Source organism: Pongo pygmaeus, chromosome 10, assembly GCF_028885625.2.
Source record: "Pongo pygmaeus isolate AG05252 chromosome 10, NHGRI_mPonPyg2-v2.0_pri, whole genome shotgun sequence".
In the NCBI taxonomy this organism is placed as follows: domain Eukaryota; kingdom Metazoa; phylum Chordata; class Mammalia; order Primates; family Hominidae; genus Pongo; species Pongo pygmaeus.
The window spans coordinates 107,424,440-107,443,776 of NC_072383.2; the positions used below are offsets into that span (position 1 = coordinate 107,424,440).

The following is a 19,337-nucleotide window of genomic DNA, read 5'->3' on the forward strand; positions in this document are numbered from 1 at the left end:
GCCAGGGCCAGACAACTGTACACAGAACAAGGCCGATGCCCCATCCAGAGGACCCACTCTGGCCACACGCAGGCTCTCCTGGCATGTCCTCATTTATGCGGCAGTCTCTTGTATCTCACTGCAATTCTGTCCCCACACTGCGGGAAGGCCAGCGAGGCTTCCTCATCAGCACATCACCCTGCATCCCGACACTGACTACACCCACAAAGCAGGAGCCCCCGCACCCTCCAGCCCAATCGTCCAGTTCGCTTTGAAAATAGCTCCTCTCGGAGACTGGGAACAGTGGCTCACGCCTGTAATCCCAGCACTTTGGGAGGCCGAGGTGGTTGGATTGCTTGTGGTCAGGAATTCAAGACCAGCCTGGCCAACATGGTGAAACCCCATCTCTACTAAAAATACAAAAAATTCACCGGGCATAGTGGTACACGCCTATAGTCCTAGCTACTCAGGAGGCAGAGGCTGCAGTGAGCCGAGATCGTGCCACTGCACTCCAGCCTGGGTGACGGAGCAAGACTCTGTCTCAAAAAAAAAAAAAGAAAAGAAAAGAAAAAAAAAAGAAAATGGCTCCTCTGGATTTTGATTAATCCTATTTTGATTAATCCTGGTTTCTCATTTTCAGTCTTCCTTGAAGCAGCATGACCCATCTGGATGTCCTCCTCATCTCAGGAATTTTCTAATAAGCTGTCTAAATCCAGAAATCTGACCACAGAACAATGAATGCCAAAGATGAGTTCTAAAGATGCGAGTACTTTCTTTCTAAACGGATGCTGCTTTGTGTATGGCTCTGCTCCTGGGGGCAGATGCAGCAGGCTAAGCTCTGCGGAGGAGGAGGTGAGACCCAGCAGAGGGTCACTTCCTCTCAGTAGCCAGGCTGGTTTTCTCCATTGCAGGGTCAGACCATAGCCCTGACCCAGCTAGACCACCACAAGCGCATGACCTTGCTCTCACTGTAGGAGTAAAACTCGTGATAGTCAGTTACAGATACACAGCAAATGATGAGCAGCACAATATAAACACAGATCTAGATTGGTGGGTCTGAGGACTCTCATTCTTAAATTTGGAGGCCATCACCTAATCTTGTCTTTTCACTTTACACAGCAGGAGACAGGGACCCAGAGAAGTGAAGAGGCGTGCCTTAGGTTGCACAGCAGATGACGCATCTCAAGATGGACCCTAGGTTTTCTGACTCTGTCTCACAGCTTTGCCCCATTTATCATGAAGATGACCGCTGGTAACACTGCTACCTACGAGCTGAGCTTGCACGCACATTCCTGGTGTGTACACGCATGCGCGCACGCTCATGCGATGTACTAAGTGCACAGGAAGGAGACCAGAGCCCTGAGGCGTTCTTTTGAAGTCTAAGTACTGGTGTTTCAAAAGTTTAATGAAACCTACTAGACTCTGAGCAAAATTCGTTTTACATTAACCTTAATGAAAAGTTTAATTAAGTTCTGACAGAATTAACTCTTCAAGTCTCTGTCCTCATTTGTCCCCATTCTAGAATGAGTTTTCTAATTAAAAAAAATATATAGGGCCGGGTGCAGTGGCTCACACCTGTAATCCCAGCACTTTGGGAGGCCGAGGCGAGTGGATCACCTGAGGTCAGGAGTTCGAGACCAACCTGGCCAACATGATGAAACCCCGTCTCTACTAAAAATACAAAAAATTAGCTAGGGGTGGTGGCGCACGCCTGTAATCCCAGCTACTCGGGAGGCTGAGGCAGGAGAATCACTGGAACCCCGGAGGCGGAGGTTGCAGTGAGCCAAGATCATGCCACTGCACTCCAGCCTGGTGACAGAGCAAGTCTCCATTTCAAAAAAAAAAAAAAAAAGTATATATATATATAGCTGGGCACAGTGGCTCATGCCTGGAATCCCAGCACTTTGGGAGGCCGATGTGGGCAGATCGCTTGAGTCCAGGAGTTCAAGATCAGCCTGGGCAACACAGTGAGACCCTGTCTCTACCAAAAATACAAGGTGGTGTGCACCTGTGGTCCCAGCTACTTGGGAGGCTGAGGTGGGAGGACCAATTGAGCCCAGGAGGTCAGGGCTGCAGTGAACTGTAATCATGTCACTGTACTCCAGTCTGGGCAACAGAGCAAGACTCTGTCTCAAAAAGAAGAAAAGGGGTGGGGGGGGAAATTGAAGGCAAATTCTGATTTTCAAATCAAACGTTCCAACAAACTGCAGAAATAAAATCCGAGTTAAACCAAAAGGAACAGCCAAACAGCACAATGGCCCCAGAATGTTAAGTCTACATGCCCCAATGTTTAAAACTGGGAGTCAATGGGAGGCCACTACCTACAAGGCCACAGGGGTCGGGGCAGGACTCAGGTCCCTGAATCACAGCAGCCTGCATTCAAACCCTGGCTCATGCCTCCCACCAGCCTCGTGGAACTGGTTTCCTAAAATGAGGAGAGTCCCCACGTGGCAGGCTTGTGACAAGATGACAGCAAGTGCAAAAGTTCCAAGCCCAGAGCCTGCAGCCTGCAGAAGCTGGCCTCATTACCACCCGGATATTCTCTGGGCTGCAGCACATGAAGGTGATACGTGACAATCCCTGCTTTAAGTAGAGCTCAGGGAGGTGACGGGATCTGCCCAAGCACATAGAGATGCCGCTAACGGCTCAAGCAGGAAGAATGGACTGCAAAGCCTGGTTCTTCTGATAAACTCCATTGTGTCTCCCAGTGTGGGTTCTGATGCATAGGGAGGAGGAAAAGACAGTGCTTGGATTTTGGGGTGAAGGGCACAGGTTTTGGAGTCAGTGAGATATGGAATATGAGGGTCTCAGCTCTACCGTTTACTACTAAATAAAAACAGGCCACTGACCTCTCTGGGGCTTAGTCTTCTCCTCCAGGGAATGGGAATTTAAATGTCCTTACAGGGTTTTCACAAAGATTAATTGAAATAATGCACACAAGGCAATTCACAGAGTGGAGTATGGGTGTTCCCTTTTCTCTCCTCCATCCCCGCTTTATTTTTTCGCCTGGGCACTTACCAACACACGATTATTGTGCTTGTTTATTTTATTTACTGTCTTGTCTCCCTCAACAGAACGTCAGCTTCCAGAGCGGGAATTTTTATTTTGTTTGTTGCTATATTCCCAGCCCCTAAAACAGGGCTTGGCACACAGTAGGAGCTCAATAAATATTTGTTGAATGAATAGCTCACAAGCAGACGGATGAGGACAGAGGGGTCCTGAGACTGATCTAACAGCACCGATATTACTAAACTGCAACGGAGGCAATGGTGGGAAGAATTTCTTTGTCCTTTGTTTCCTGAACGTCCAAGACCACTTTTAGTTGCTCAACAGGAAACAATACTCAATTTACAAGACCTCTAGGGCCTATCCAGGGCAAACTGGGCACCGTGAGGCAGGAGGTCAGGCAGGCCCTGTCCCTAGGGTGGCTCTCGGTCTAGTGGGCAGGGTCAGCTTCTTCATATGTGCTCAGAAGGGCCTCGTGCTTGGTTTAATAGTCTACTGGTGCCATCTTGAAATTCTTAATAATGTTTATTGTTGTTGTTTGTTTGTTTGTTTTGAGACAGAGTCTCACTCTGTCACCCAGGTTGGAATGCAGTGGTGTGATCTCGGCTCACTGCAACCTCCACCTCCCGGGTTCCAGTGATTCTCCTGCCTCAGCCTCCCAAGTAGCTGGGATTACAGGCACGCGCCACCATACTCGGCTAATTTTTGTATTTTTAGTAGAGACAGGGTTTCACCACATTGCCCAGGATGGTCTCAAACTCCTGACCTCAGGTGATCCGCCCGCCTTGGCCTCCCAAAGTGCTAGGATTACAGGCATGAGCCACTGAGCCCAGCCGCTTAATAATGTTTTAACAAGGGGCTCTCCCATGTTCATTTTGCACTAGGCTCCACAAATTACGCAGCCAGTCAGTCCTGCATTACAGGAAACATTTCTGCACCTAAGTACATATACTACAAAGCAAGTACCAAACACCAAGGAAACACTAAGGAGAGAAAAATGCCTGTGAGAAGAAAAAGGAAGACACAAATCATTTCCAACAGAAGCTGTTACCATGAAGGAAGTACGGGCAGGGGGCATTTGTTGAATGTCTACTATGGGAGAAGGGGTTTGCGTCATGAGCACATTTAATTATGACAACCACCCTACAAGCTGTGTACTATATTGGCCATTTGAAACTAAGGTCTGCCCAAGATCATATAATAGCCTAGTGAGGTGACAAAGGACAGACACATGAGCCAAACCCATGCCCATCCCTCCCTAAGTCCAAAGCTGTGGGGGAAAAAAAATAAGAATTAACATGGGTGGTTATTTTTAAGGCCAGCATATTCAAGGTGGGGGCAAATCCAAGAGACACTAAGCCTCAGAGCATGAACAAGCATGTAGGTGCTGAGTGGAGGGGACCAGCGTTCACCAGGGTGGTGTCAAACTCTGTAAGCCTCGCTCCCCCTGTTTCTGGTCTCTTCCCATGAGCACCAGGCACCCCTTACCATCCCAAAACTAGGCACATCTGTAACGCTGAATGGAAACCTACTTGCTTACATGTGTTCTCTCTATATTAGACTGGGGGCATCCCTAGAACACACACAGATTGACTGGTGGGCAGAATTCTGCTAGGTGCATGCACCCGAATGAGCCTTTCTCTTTGAATGTGGGAGGGAACAGAGAACAAGATGGGAGAGCTGTTCCCTTAATTAGGCTGTACTGCACATTAAAGGCGATAAGACAGTCATTCCAGTGGATAACAATCTGTCATAAGACCCTACAGAAGCAGACTCTCCTGTTGGCCTTGAAGAAGCAAGCACCATGAATTCTCCACAGCTGCAAGAAAATGAATTCAGGCCAGGCGCGGTGGCTCACGCCTGTAATCCCAGCACTTTGGGAGGCTGAGGCGGGTGGATCACCTGAAGTCAGGAGTTCCAGACCAGCTTGACCAATACGGTGAAACCCCGTCTCTACTAAAAATACAAAAATTTGCAGGGTACACCTGCAGTCCCAGCTACTCGGGAGGCTGAGACAGGAGAATTACCTGAACCCAGGAGGCAGAGGTTGCAGTGAGCCGAGATTGCACCACTGCACTCCAGCCTGGGCGACAGAGCAGAAAAAAAAAAAAAAAGAAAATGAACTCAGCCGAGAACCATGTGAGCTTAAAAGAGGACCCTGGGGTTCAGACGACACCCCAGCCCCGGCCAGCAAGCCTTGTGAGTCCCCAAACAGAGAACCCAGCTATACCGTGGTCCAGATTCCTGACCCATGGAAGCTGTGAGATACTAAACATGGGCTGGGTGCGGTGGCTGGCCAGGTGTGATGGATCATGCCTGTAATCCCAGCACTTTGGGAGGCCGAGGCGGGCAGATCACCTGAGTTCAGGGGTTCGAGACCAGCCTGCCCAACATGGAGAAACCCTGTCTCTACTAAAAATACAAAATTGGCCAGGCGTGGTGGTATGCGCCTGTAATCCCACATACTAGGGAGGCTGAGGCAGGAGAATCACTTGAACCTGGGAGGTGGAGGTTGTGGCGAGCTGAGATTGCGCCATTGCACTCCAGCCTGGGCAACGAGAGCGAAACTCCATCTCAAATTTAAACAAAATAAACATATATTGTTTAACTGTTAAGTTAGTGGTAATTTGTCATGCAGCAAGCGATGACTGATAGATACAGTAACCTACGCACACATCCATCTCCAGCACGGACACAGAACTTGGATGCACGGGGTGCATGACACCTTTTGGCAGGACTTAACTGGACAGACAAGCAACAAAGACAATAAAGCCCAGGTAAGATGGACCGCCAAGGGCAGGGAGGAACCCCAGAGTGTGGACAGGTGCAAAAGTAGGGGTGTTCAATGAAGAGGGGAAGTATGGTCTGCAGGGCAATGACATGCCAACCCCCATCCACTCTGACACTGTATGGGAGAGGGTGAAGGCAAAACCACACTTCAGAAGGCTGTAAGGAGAATGGGGTCCCTGGGGGACTTCCAGGTGGAGACCAAAAGGGGAAGGGAGTGCGGAGAGAAAGGCAGAGGAGTCAGGGAGTTCACAGTTTACCACTGAAACCAAATAAAACAGAAGAGACAAAATCCTGCAGCTCGCTCTGGCCCAAACCTTTGCTAGGGCAGGTAATCACAATGAGCAAATTATAATAATTCTAATGACCATGTTCCCGCACTTGACTTGGAAATGCTGGATTAAAAAAAAAAACTTCACTCCTGATCCACACCCTGGGGACAATATTATCTCCCCAGTGTCCTACCTAGCCCACAACTACTTATGTCTCATGCCAGACTGAGCCGGCTCCCAGGATGGCAAGGGAGCCAGGAGCTGCTGCCAGCAGGGCCATCTGCTCACCAATTCCCACAGTCTGAACGGCACAGCTTCCAAAGAGGGACTGCGAGCGGCCAGCAGCAGCCTGCACATGCAGAAGGCAGGGGAGAGCGAGGGAACTGGATCTATACTGCTCTGCTGCAATCATCTGCATGCCTGGTGTGAGATGATCAGCTCTTGAGACACTTCCCAGAAGGCCTTCAGAAATACTGTCTGAGTTACAACACTGCTTCCTCCAAGTCTGTATTCTTATTTGCATCTTATAGGAATGTAGCCGGGTAAAGCAGGAAGGCTGCTCCAAGTCAAAGGGCATCCATGGTGGGCGCCCTCTCAGGCCTGGACCCAGCACCTGCAGGAGTAGGCCCCTTTAATTCTCCTCTGTCGTGAACTAACACTGCACGTCAGCAATACTTTGTGAAGACCCAGCACAGCAACCAAGCCCACTGTGGACCTGATTCTGGGCAAGGAACTTTTTTTTTTTGAGACAGGGTCTTGCTGTCACCCAGGATGGAGTGCAGTGGCACAATCTCAGCTCACTGCAGTCTCAACCTCCTGGGTTCAAGTGATTCTCCTACCTCAACCTCTTGAGTAGCCGGGACTACAGGTGTGCGCCACCATGCCCAGCTAATTTTTCCATTTTTTTGCGGAGATGGGGTTTTGCCATGTTGTGTAGGCTGGTCTCAAACTCCAGGGCTCAAGCGATCTACTCACCTTGGCTTCCCAAAGTACTGGGATTACAGGCGTGAGCCACTGCGCCTGGCCTGGACAAGGAACATCACACAACTACTCCACAACCCTGAAAGGTCACAGTGTCATCCCCGTTTTATAGGTGGAACAATTGAGACCCACAGAGGTGTAGGAACACACAAAGGTAAAGGAACTCAGCCACCAGCACAGGAGCCAGATGCCAAACTTAGGTCTGCCTGACTCTGAACACCACTGCCTTCCCTCTACACCTGGCTGTTTCTCCTACATGTCTGGAATTTACTGCAGGGTCAAAGGTTCATCCATTTAAACTGTTAACTTTTATTAACTTACTTATTTTGAGACAGAGTCTCGCTCTGTTGCCCAGGCTGGAGTGCAGTGACACAAACTTGGCTCACTGCAACCTCCCAGGTTCAAGCGATTCTCCTGCCTTGGCCTCCCGAGTAGCTGGGATTACAGGCGCGCACCACCAAGCCGGCTAATTTTTGTATTTTTAGTAGAAAGGGGGTTTCACCATGTTGGCCAGGCTGATCTCGAACTCCGGAGCTCCAGTGATCCGTCCTGCCTTGGCCTTCCAAAGTGCTGGGATTAGAGATGCGAGCCACCGCGCCCAGCCATTTAAACTGTTTAAATGCTACACAAAGGCAGAGAAATCAGGCCGTCACTAAGGGATGTGAGAGCAGTTAGGGATGCAACAAGGGCACACAGACCTGCATCGTAAGGCAGGTGTGGCACCTGTCACAGATAGGGATGCCAGGGGCTCCCTGCTTTCTCTAAAGAGAGGGAAATCACAAACATCTGGGGCAGGAGCACTTTTAGCTGGTCATGAGGACTACAGCCAGGTGAAAAGGAACTGGCCTAGGGAAAGTGCGTGACTGGGGAGCAGGGAGTAGTCCCGATGGACTGGAAAAGGCACATGCGAGAGGGGAGGGTGGAAAGGCCAGCAACGCCGGTGACGCTGGAGCTCAGAAGGACTCTGAGGACCAGAAGGAAGAAGCATCAAGGGACCAGGGGGTGATATGCCAAGGTAGAGAGGATGGGTCCAGGGTGTTCCTCTGTGACGGGACAGAAGAGGTGTGAGGACCTGAAGAGGCGCCACCAGGGAACCTGAGGAAAAGAAGGCAGGTGGCTCGGAAGACCCGATCCATGTGAGCCTGCAATTTATTGGATATGGATGAATCAGCTGACTTTTTAGATGACCCAAAAGATGAAACTATTAATTAAGGCTAGACGGAGGGGAGAAAAGAGAGAGAAATATCCTGCTACCTCCAGTTTTTCTCCCTACAGCACCTCCTAGAGACAAGGTGATGGCAGTTCACCTTCAGGATCCATTGGAAACAAAGAGAAATCTCTCCCTAATTCTCCTGACCCCAAACAAAAAGCAACCAACTATTCCATAATTTTCTTCTCTAGGAGAGATTCAGAGAGAAGAGGCCTGAAAATGCAAATTAACACACAGATGTGAGTGAGTTTCAGTCAAAGCTTAAACCAGGACACAACTTTTCTTGTGTAGCGAGGAAGGCTAGGAGGCAGGATGGTGTCCTGTGCCTAAAAAGGTGAGTGTGACATCAAGGTGGCTGAAGAGGGGTTTAAAAGGGGACCTAGGGGGACAAGCCCAGAGCCCAGCATCCCACCCTAAATGAGAACACAGGTCTCCAACTCCAGCCCAGGGTCTCCCTGTGGTCACAATGGTGTTGGGGACCTGCTGACAGTGGCACGGAAGGACTCTCGGTGGTGGTCAGAATGACCCAACATCCCAGGAGGCACCCACGACCAGTTGGCATGAGTCCTTGGTGCTGGCCCTGGCGCTGCTGCTAATCCACCCCAGTGGCCTTAGGCTTGCTCCCTCACCTGTATGTCCAAGACAGCTAATTCAACGGTACTACTAACCTGGTCTCCAGAAAGGCGGCAGAGTAGGATCAACTTGGCATTAGAAGTCTCGCTTCAAATACGAGATTTCCCAATTCCAATCTCGGGCCTCAACCACCAACTGGGAAAACCCCCCTCCTAGGGCTGTTTTGAGAATTCAATATGGAAAGCTGCCAAAGCTTTATTTCCCATCCCTTTGTAAGGTCCCCTGCAGCTCTCAACTAAACAGAGAAAGGGACCTTTTATTAGCAAGAAAAGGGCCAGGTGCAGTGACTGTCATCATGCCTGTAATCCCAGCACTTTGGGAGACCAAGGTGGGAGGATCACTTAAGCCCAGGAGTTTGAGACCTGCCTCAACAACACAGTGAGATCTCGTCTCTTCAAAACACATTTAAAAAAATTAGCCAGGTGTGGTGGTGCACGCCTGTAGTCCCAGCTACTTGGGAGGCTGAGGTGGGAAGATAGCATAGCTTGGCCCCAGGAGTTCAAGGCTGCAGTGAGCTACGATCACACCATCGCACTCCGGCCTGGACAACAAAGACCCTGTCTCTAAAAAATAAAAATAAAAAGTTTTAATTAAAAAAAAAGGTTAAATACTAATGAGAAAGGTCCACATACACATTTTCATGTCACTGCTATTTATAAGCTCTTATTAACTGAAAACACTATGCCATAAGCTATTAAAGGTAATTAAAAAATAAAAATAGCTCTTTGCCCCAAAGACAGTCTAAGTGACAGAGCTCAGTACTCTCATCAACAACAGCCCTGAGAGAGATGAGATGGAAGAGATTCCAACCCCAAGAAAGGGTTGGAGGGGAGCCAGGGGAAGAGGCCTGGGGGAGAGGACCTCCAAGAGGGAGCCAGGGGAGGGCAGATGGGGAGGGGAGCTCCAGAAGGGAGCTGGGGGAGGGGAGCATGGGGGAGGGGAGCATGGGGGAGGGGAGTTCCAAGGGGGAGCATGGGGGAGGGGAGATGGGAAGGGGAGCTCCAGGAGGGAGCTGGGGGAGGGGAGATGGGGAGGGGAACTCCAGGAGGGCGCTGGGGGAGGGAAGATGGGGAGGGGAGCTCCAGGAGGGAGCTGGGGGAGGGGAACATGGGGGAGGGGAGCATGGGGGAGGGGAGTTCCAAGAGGGAACATGGGGGAGGGGAGATGGGAAGGGGAGCTCCAGGAGGGAGCTGGGGGAGGGGAGATGGGGAGGGGAGCTCCAGGAAGGAGCTGGGGGAGGGGAGCATTGGGGAGGGGAGATCGGGGAGGGGAGCTCCAAGAGTGAGCTGGGGGAGGGGATATGGGGAGGGGAACTCCAGGAGGGCGCTGGGGGAGGGAAGATGGGGAGGGGAGCTCCAGGAGGGAGCTGGGGGAGGGGAGCACTGGGGAGGGGAGATAGGGGAGGGAACTCCAAGAGTGAGCTGGGGGAGGGGAGATGGGGAGGGGAACTCCAGGAGGGAGCTGGGGGAGGGGAGATGGGGAGGGGAACTCCAGGAGGGAGCTGGGGGAGGGGAGATGGGGAGGGGAGCTCCAGGAGGGAGCTGGGGGAGGGGAGATGGCGAGGGGAACTCCAGGAGGGAGCTGGGGGAGGGGAGATGGCGAGGGGAACTCCAGGAGGGAGCTGGGGGAGGGGAGATGGGGAGGGGAACTCCAGGAGGGACCTGGGGGAGGGGAGATGGGGAGGGGAACTCCAGGAGGGACCTGGGGGAGGGGAGATGGGGAGGGGAACTCCAGGAGGGAGCTAGGGGAGGGGAGATGGGGAGGGGAGATCCAGGAGAGAGCTGGGGGAGGGGAGATGGGGAGGGGAGCTCCAGGAGGGAGCTGGGGGAAAAGAGCTTGGGGAGGGTAGCTCAATGACGGGACCTGGGGGTGGGGAGCTAAGGAGGAGATTTGGGAGAGGGGAGATGGGGGAGGGAAGCTGGGGAAGGGGATCTGGGAGAGGGAAGCTTGGGGAGGGGATCTAGGGAGGGGAGCTAGGGGAGGGGAGATAGGGAGGAGAAATGGGAGAGGAGCTTGGGGAGGGAGATCTAGGGAGGAAATCTGGGGCAAGGGAGCTGGGGGAGGGGAACTTGGGGAGGGGATTTACGGAGGGGAGCTTGGGGAAGGGGAGCTCAGAGAGGGGACTTCAGGGAAGGGAGATGGGGGAGAGGACTGGGAAGGGGAGGTTGGGGATGGGATCTAGGGAGGGGATTTGGGGGAGGGAAGCTTGGGGAGGGGATCTAGGGAGGGGATCTGGGGGAGGGGAGTGGGGGAAGAGAGATGGGGAGTCGGGGGAAGGGAACCTGGAGGGAGGGATCTGGGGAAGGGGATTTTGGGGAGGAGAACAGGTGGAGAGAGGAGCTGGTGGGGAAGGGAGGAGTTGGGGGCAGGGATCTGGGGGAGGAGATTTGGGGGGAAGGGAGCTGGGTGCCTACAGGAGCCGCTCTGAGGGGGGCAAGCCCCTCTTTCAGTTCCTCCTTGACAATCAGTCTCCAGACTTCCACTCTACCCCCGCCCTGCTTCCACCCAGACAGTCTGATCTGCAACTCGGCCCATGACTGCCCCCACTGGGAGTCCAGCTGCTTCTAGCCTGGGAACCCTGACGTGGGCCCTGACCTGACCAACCAAAAACCCCAGGGTGATCGAACAAATGTGTCCTGTGTATTGAGCATAACATTAAAAGCGAGGACCCAGAAATAAGGCATCTCTTTGATTCTTGCAGGCTAGTGTTTCCCTACCCACATAATCTTTAGAAATCATGTGTGCCGTAATAAAAGTGAGTATTTCCCCTCCCTTCACTCAAGCACACAGAAACTTCGGAGAAAAGCTGAGCATATTTCTACCAGTTCTGCATGAGAGTTTGACCAGGACACCCTGCTCTCGGCAATGAATGGTTCACCCCAATTTCTGAACACATATTTCCTTTTCCAATTAATTTTCCTTCCCCTCATGAGATAAAACAGACTATTTTTTTTTTTAAAGAACAATATCCCTGAAAATTTATTTACTTTTTTAAAACTATGAGGTCAGAGTTTAAGACTGGCTCCTTGGTATGAAGGAATACATGATATTAATATAACAAAGGGCTGAATCTTCTATAAATCAACAAAACACCCAAACAAAGGCAGAACTTAATTTTTGGCAAAGAAAAAACAAAAATGTTTTTGGTGTCCATTAGTGAATACATCAGCTGAGGACTGCATCTTGGAATCTTTTAAATGAGCAGAGCTAAAGATTTCTCATAAGCACAATTAAAGCACCCTGAATTGATACCTTTAGGGGGTTGAGTATCTGTTTCAAATCAGCGAAGTGCTTACCGCAAAAGGAACACCTTACCAAAAGCAAGATGAAAAAGTGAGGGCAGAGTGTCATGATTATTACTTTTTTTTTTAAGCAGAAGAATAGTCTGCAAGAAAATACATCAAAATGCTCAAGTTAGGCCGGGCGCAGTAGCTCATGACTATAATCCCAGTACTTCAGGAGGCCAAGCAGGAAGATGTCTTGAGGCCAGGAGTCCAAGACCAGCCTGGGCACACAGCAAGACACTGTCTCTATTAGAAAATAATAAGTTACCAAAAAATGCTTAAAAAGGTAATGTAAGGGTGGTAGAGTAATGGCAATTATTTTCCTTCTTTTCCAAGTGTTATATAATATTATTAAAGTGGCTAGACATATGTATGGATTTTAAAGGACTTCAGTTTTATATGTGCTTTAGGTATAATTTCTAAGGCACTAAAAAATTGGCATATTCTTTTTTTTTTTTAAGACGGAGTTTTGCTCTGTCGCCAGGCTGGAGTGCAGTGGCGCAATCTTGGCTCACTCTGCCTCCCGGGTTCAAGCGATTCCCCTGCCTCAGCCCCCTGAGTAGCTGGGACTACAGGCACACACTACCACGCCCGGTTAATTTTTTGTATTTTTTTTAGTAGAGACAGGGTTTCACCATGTTGGCCAGGATGGTCTCGATCTCCAGACCTTGTTATCTACCCACCTCAGCCTCCCAAAGTGCTGGGATTACAGGCATGACCCACCGCACCCAGCCCAAAATTGGCATATTCTTTTTGAAGGTTTTCCCTTTGGGAGAGGAACAAGAGCATTCCTTACCTGCTTGGGAGAAAGACTAAGGAACAAAAATTGAAAGTCTGCTTACCTGAGGTTTAATTTTCGATCTTCTTCGCTGCCAGCCTCCAACTACAGAGAAAGAAAGAGAATATCACACCACAGGCACCACTGTCAACACGCCTCAGGCGGCAGTCTCACATTTTCCAGCCCGGTACTGGAAAAAGATAAAGATATCCAGGAAACCTAGCTACTTCTAAACAGCCGTGCCCTTTCCTCACCAATCCCGGTCTGTCCCTTGGAGTCATTTCCGTGGGGGAATTTTCAGGTTTCCAAATGTTGACCCACATTCCTGCCGCAGTCCAGGGGATGGAGTCCTGTTAGCTCAACATTTCCTATCTGGTGTTGTTACCCAGCATGGTCTTTTAGCCCTCAGCCCTCAACTTTCCGGGGTTGTTCTGGATCTTATCCTGTTTTTCTCTTTTAAGGGGAGGGGGTCGTGTTTAAAGAGAATCCACTTCCTCCGTGGAGCCAGGCAATAACAGCTGAGTGATGAACACCATTTTCAAAAAACCAACTCAGGCAAGACTTGCACAGTGGAAGGTGGCCAGGAATCAGGCCATTTGTTTGTGGGTCTTGAAAGCTCTTGATGGTTCTCGAAAAGACTTACACGTTTGATATGAAACATCCTAGGCTATCGGTTTATTTATATAAATGCAAGAAAGAGATATTTAATATTTTCTGAAATCTAAAAGGCCAAGAGGTTGGGCTCCAGAAGTACCTATGACTTATTTTATTTTTTTCAGACAGCAAACTGAAATGAGAAGGAAACACACACACCCCCCCCAAACAACTCCGCACCGCTGGGACTTGGCATGTTTTTTATGTTGCACAGAGGCGCCCATTGAATGGGAAAGAGAAACCTGGAAAGCTGTGATGGCTGGGAGAGATGCAGGGCTGATCGAGGACAGAAATGAGGCAGGAGCCAAGGGTGAAGGAAAAAGGGTCCAGAGATAATGTAGGGAGGGGCCTGGGCAGCAAGGGACACCCACCAGGAGGTGGCAACTTCAACCAAGAATGAGTACACCAGCCCGGCGCAGTGGCTCATACCTGGAATCCCAGCACTGCAGGAGGCCGAGGTGGGCGGATCACCTGAGGTCAGGAGTTTGAGACCAGCCTGGCCAACAAGGTGACACCCTGTCTCTACTAAAAATACAAAAATTAGCCAGGCATGGTGGTGCGTACCTGTAATCCCAGCTACCTGGGAGGCTGAGGCAGGAGAATCACTTGAACCCAGGAGGCGGAGGTTGCAGTGAGCCGAGATTGCACCACTGCACTCCAGCCTGGGTGACAGAGCAATACTTCGTCTCAAAAAAAAAAAAAAAAAAAAAAAATGTACACCAGAGGGCCTGGGAGTCCTTACATCATATTAAGACGAAGTACATACAAGATTCTGCAGAGGCACCTACCCCACACTGAAGGAGAAGTGGAAAGACCAGGGAAGGCTTCAATGACCACAAAACAAGTCACAACAGCAACAAATTGACAAAGAGTATGTTGGGGTCTAACCCAGTGGTTCTCAATGCAGAGCACGTTCTCTCAACAGGAGACACTGGAAGATGTCTGGAAGCATTTTTCTGGAGGTCACTACTGGCACCCAGTGGGTAGAGGACAGGATCCCACATGTACTGCACATCCCACAATACACAGGATGGTGCCCCCACAAGAATGTTCTGGTCCCAAGTATCAACAGTGGGTTGAGAAACTCTGGTCCAATCCAAAAAAGTGCCTGGAGATCTGCCCATGAAAATTAGTCACCTTGAATGTATCTCAGAAATAACAATGTTACGATCCATTCCTGAAAATTATTGATTTATCTATTCTTGTGCTCTGCCTGTTCACACAAAGGAACTGAGATAAGATTCACAGGAAAATGACATAAGTGACATAATCAAAGACTGGGGAAAAAAATAAAGAAAATTAAAAGAGAAAGGAGAGCCTTAGCACTGAGGGCTGTGATCCCCCGTTTCCCACGCCAGCAGCAGGCCTGGCTGTGTCAGGAAAGCGCTGCCCTAAGTGTCTGACTCATTATGAAGTTGCAATTTGAAGAGTGATGACGTGACTTGGGGGTACAGACTTCACAATCATTTAATTCTCGGTCACTCTCCGAGGTTCTCGGATGAAAGGCCATCTCAGGTCAGTTATTCCAGGGAAACTACATATGCCAAGGAACACATGAAAGAGGTAATTCAGTCCTTTTAGATGAGCCAGGGCCCACAGACAGGAAGCAACTCAAGCGAGGGCGGACCAGGGCAGAACCGGCCTGGCCTAGGTCTCCTGACCCCACACACACTTGCTGTCTCCATCCTACCTTGCTTCTCACCTCAACATGTCTGGACAAGGGCCTTGCCTTCGGGAAACATCCCAGCCCATTCAAAGCCAAGCAGTGAATGCTGCAGCTTTGCTATGATCAAATAAAAGCTGCCTGAGTTTTACTTTATGTTTATCAGGTCATTGGCACTTGGTAAAAATAATGCTTTATATAATAATTGAAAATGTATCTAGTAGAAACAACACAAGTGTCCAACAAAATGTGGTACATCCATACAATGGAGTATTATACAGCCATGAAAAGGAACGAAGTACTGCCACATGCTACAATATGCATGAACTTTGAAAACGTGATGCTGAGTCAAAGAAGCCAGACACAAAAGGCCACATAGGGTGTGATTCCATTTATATAAAATGTCCAGAATAAGCAAATCCATAGATACAGAAAGTAGATTAGTGGTTGCCTAAGGTTAGGGAGAATGGGGCAGGGGGAGGCTGCAGGTGAGGGCTAAGGGGTACAGGGTTCCTATTTTGGGGGGGATGAAAATGTTCTGGAATTAGATGGTGGTGATGGTTGCACAATCTCATGTATATACTAAAAACCACTGAATTGTACACTTTAAAATGGCAGATTTATGGTATGCAACTAAAAAATAAGACCTTAAAATGCGTAAGACAAGAACAGATTAGGTTGCAAGTAACTCTAGGAACATGGGGTTTTGAATCAGAAATCTGGGCTGACAGGTTCAGCCTGAAGCCAACCTCTCCCCTTACCTCACATAGCTTTTGTGATGAGAACCTGAGATTAAGTGCATAAATTGCCAGACAGCAGTGATAGGAACAGAAAAGAGCCCCTCCTCGCTGTGGGAAGGAAAGGCGCTCTTGCAACCTAACTTCTCAGTAGCAGGCTATTGATCGCCAGTGTTCTTTTGCCTCTAATCAGCGTGTAGAGGGGGATTACTAGAACCTTCCGTCTGTAGAAAACTCATGAATGGCCTCTCCTCTCCAAGGAGGGGGCTGTGAAGGTTCAACTTCCCAGCCACTCTGAAAATGTCCCTGACAATCCCAGCAAAACAAGGCTGAAGAACTACCCTACCAGGAGACAGGGCTGTCAAGCCAAATGCAAACATTCTTCTCTTGTCTCACACAGACACACAAACCTCCCCCGTGTTATCAGTCAACTTCCCCCACTCCCTCCCACAAAGAAAGGGGCTGAAGAGCCCAGATGCCGGCTGCGGAACTTCCTGGGCCTGGGACGGCAGGGCCGCTCCTCCAGTCTTCTCTAAACACAGCTAAGGGTCTGCAGGCGGACACTCAGCCTTGTTATAGGTAAGAGTTTAGACCAAAGGCCTTGACGGGTTCTTCAAGAGATGGTGGGCAAGACTGCGCGACCAGAGGGTCATCCCTGCAGCTACAGAGGGCTGACCTGCTCAGAGGCCCAAGGCCCCAGCCTAGGACAAGCCAGGCCAACCCTGCAGGCTCAGAGGGCACCAGTGCCCTCAATCAACCCCAGAGAAAGAAGTGGCCAGGCAAACGGACCTGGGCCACACACAGACCCACAAAAACGCGCACAGGGCCGGGACACGCAGCCCAGGAATGCACCTATGCAATCACCCAGAATGGGTCACAGCCACACAGAAAGATAGATGCACATAAACACACAGGCCTGAGTGATGTTACAGAAAGGAAAAGCCAGACTCAGGCTGCACACACAGACGTGAGACACAGCCACAGAGCCCACAGCACGCTCGGTCACCGTCACACGGTGACACGGGCACGCCTACAGACAGAACTCCAGAGGCGGCAGGCGGGGAAACAATCTCACACGTTTGTAGGGGCACTCCCAGATGCCTGTCTCACGCTGGCACAGTCCCCGAACGGCAGGTCAGCAACAGTCACATCTCACATCGCACAGCCAGGCACACAGGCAAAGGGCCTAGAACTACCCAGGCCACAGGTCTCAGAACCAGCGGCTCACGCAGTCACTTAATCAAAGGTCCCAGTTGCACATCCAGTCACACCTGGACCCGGGTCACACTGCAGAGTCAACTCACAAATGGGAGTCCCAACAGACGCACAGTCCTCCCCAGACAGAGGTCAACCCCAAGATGGGGGTCACACCTGAAATCAGTCCCCACACAATCACGAGGTCACATCTGCACACACAGTCTCTGCACAGTCACTCTCAGGGGTCACAACGCACACAGTCTCCGCCTAACAGGGGTCACCCCAAGATGGGGGTAACCCCCTGATGTGGGTCACAGCGCACACACAGTCTCCTGCAGACACTCCCAGAGGGGTCGCACTGCATACACAGTCGCTGCAAAGTCGCCCCCCGATGGGGGTCACACCGCACACAAAGTCCCCGCAAGGCTCTCCCAGACAGGGTCACATCGCACACAGTCCTCGCACGGTCACCCCGGCCCGGCTGCCCGGCTCTGTTCCTACGGCGGGGCCCCCGGGAGCCCGCGCAGCCGCCCCCCTGCCCTGCACGCGCGGCCCCAGCTCCGGCGGCCTCGGCGCGGCGTCGGGCGGCCCAGGCCGGGCGCGGCGAGCCCGGGGCTCACCTCGCTGTTGCTGGCCGAGGAGGAGGCGGCGCTGGGCGTGGGCGAGCGCTGCAGGGTCACCAGGGCCATGGCTGCGACGCGGTGCAAGGGCGCCACAGAGGTCTCGAGCTAGAGCCGCCACCGCCACCGCCGCCCGGGCCGGGCCCGGGGCCTCCTGGAGCCGCGCGCGGGCGGCCGGGCCGAGCCGGGCCGGCCCGCCCCTCCCCCTCGGCGTCGCCACCGCCCCCGCCCCCAGCTCCCGCCTCCCGCGCCGGCGCGCGCCGGCCTCAGTGCGGGGAGTGGGCGGGGAAGCGGGCAGGGCGGGGCGAGGAGGCGCGCGTGCGCGGGGACCCCGAGGGCTGCCCGAGGCCTCGGCTAGTCGATCACGTCCCTCGCGCGCCCGACACACGCGCCCCCACCCGCGCGCCCGGCTATCTGGCCTGGGACTCGGAGGCGCGCGCGCCGCCCGGAGCCCGTCCGACCCAGGGGCCCTGCCCGCTGCTCTGGCTGGGGAAACTGAGGCCCGGCGACCGTGCAGACAGGACTGTACAGCGACCAGGAAATAAAAGACGTCCTGGGGCCGGGCGCGATGGCTCACGCCTGTAATCCCAGCACTTTGGGAGGCTGAGGCGGGCGGATCACGAGGTCAAGAGATCGAGACCATTCTGGCCAATATGATGAAACCCTGTCTCTACTAAAAATACAAAAATTAGCTGGGCGCAGTGGTGCGCGCCTGTAGTCCCAGCTACTCGGGAGGCTGAGGCAACAGAATCGCCTGAACCTGGGAGGCGGAGGTTGCAATGAGCTGAGATCTCGCCACTGCACTCCAGCCTGGGCGACAGAGCGAGACTCGATCTCAAAAAAAAAAACAAAAAACAAAACAGTAAGCAAAATAGATTCGCCTAATTTTGCAGAGGTTAATCAAGTTATTAGGCACGTTTTAAAAAAAGTATTTTGCTAATCTTTTTCAATGAATTCTTTCTGGGTGTTCTGAAACCCAGCCAACTCCTTGGAGGTCAGGGAAGGCTTCCCAGAAGAGCTTTATTCTGAGGCTTGGGTTTGAGCATAAGCAGGATTATCAGGTGAAAGAAGGGAGAGACAGCTCTCCAAGTAGGGGGGATCAGCGTGCCCTGAAGCAGGAAAAAGTTCGTCAACCGGAGGCCAGCACTCAGGGAAGGGAAGAGGGAAGGAATGGCTGGAGTCTCCATCCTCTCTGGAAAGATCGCTCCGGCTGCTGCGTGGATGAGGGACCATGGGGCAGAGGGCTGAGGGAGACCAGGGAGGAGGCTGCTGCTGTTGTCCCGGGGAGAGGTGACCAGTTATGGGGATGGAGAGGGGAACATGGAGTAAGACACCAAGAAGGCAATTCTGGCTTGACTTAGTAGTAGGAAACTTTTAGCCAAAATCTCATCTCCCGGCTCCCACCCACAACCTCTGCATGTTGCACAAGCACTCGCAAACGCAGTGGTCCCAGCCTGCCCCGCAGCTTAGCAAATTTGTCTTACTGCCCAACAGGAAACCCACGCAGCCTCCTGGATTCTTCCCTGTCCCTCCCTC

The 19,337-nt window shown here is 51.6% G+C and overlaps 1 protein-coding gene across 4 annotated transcripts in view; it reads right to left on the reverse strand.

Annotated features, from left to right (window-relative positions):
- The window catches only part of SSH1 (slingshot protein phosphatase 1), a 74,974-nt gene extending 56,974 nt beyond the window's left edge, over positions 1–18,000 (reverse strand). For 2 of the 4 annotated variants that reach the window (XM_063646688.1, XM_063646687.1), the window contains exon 1: positions 12,995–13,009. Coding sequence is in view for 1 of the 4 variants with exons in the window: in XM_054443297.2 (XP_054299272.1) it covers positions 12,995–13,035; positions 17,802–17,870 (110 nt within the window). In the remaining 3 variants the exon portion in view is untranslated. Of the gene's footprint in view, positions 1–12,994; positions 13,036–17,801 lie in introns of those variants that run through there. The other 2 variants (XM_054443297.2, XM_063646689.1) reach the window with 2 other exon arrangements.
- Between the last annotated feature and the right edge of the window lie 1,337 nt (positions 18,001–19,337).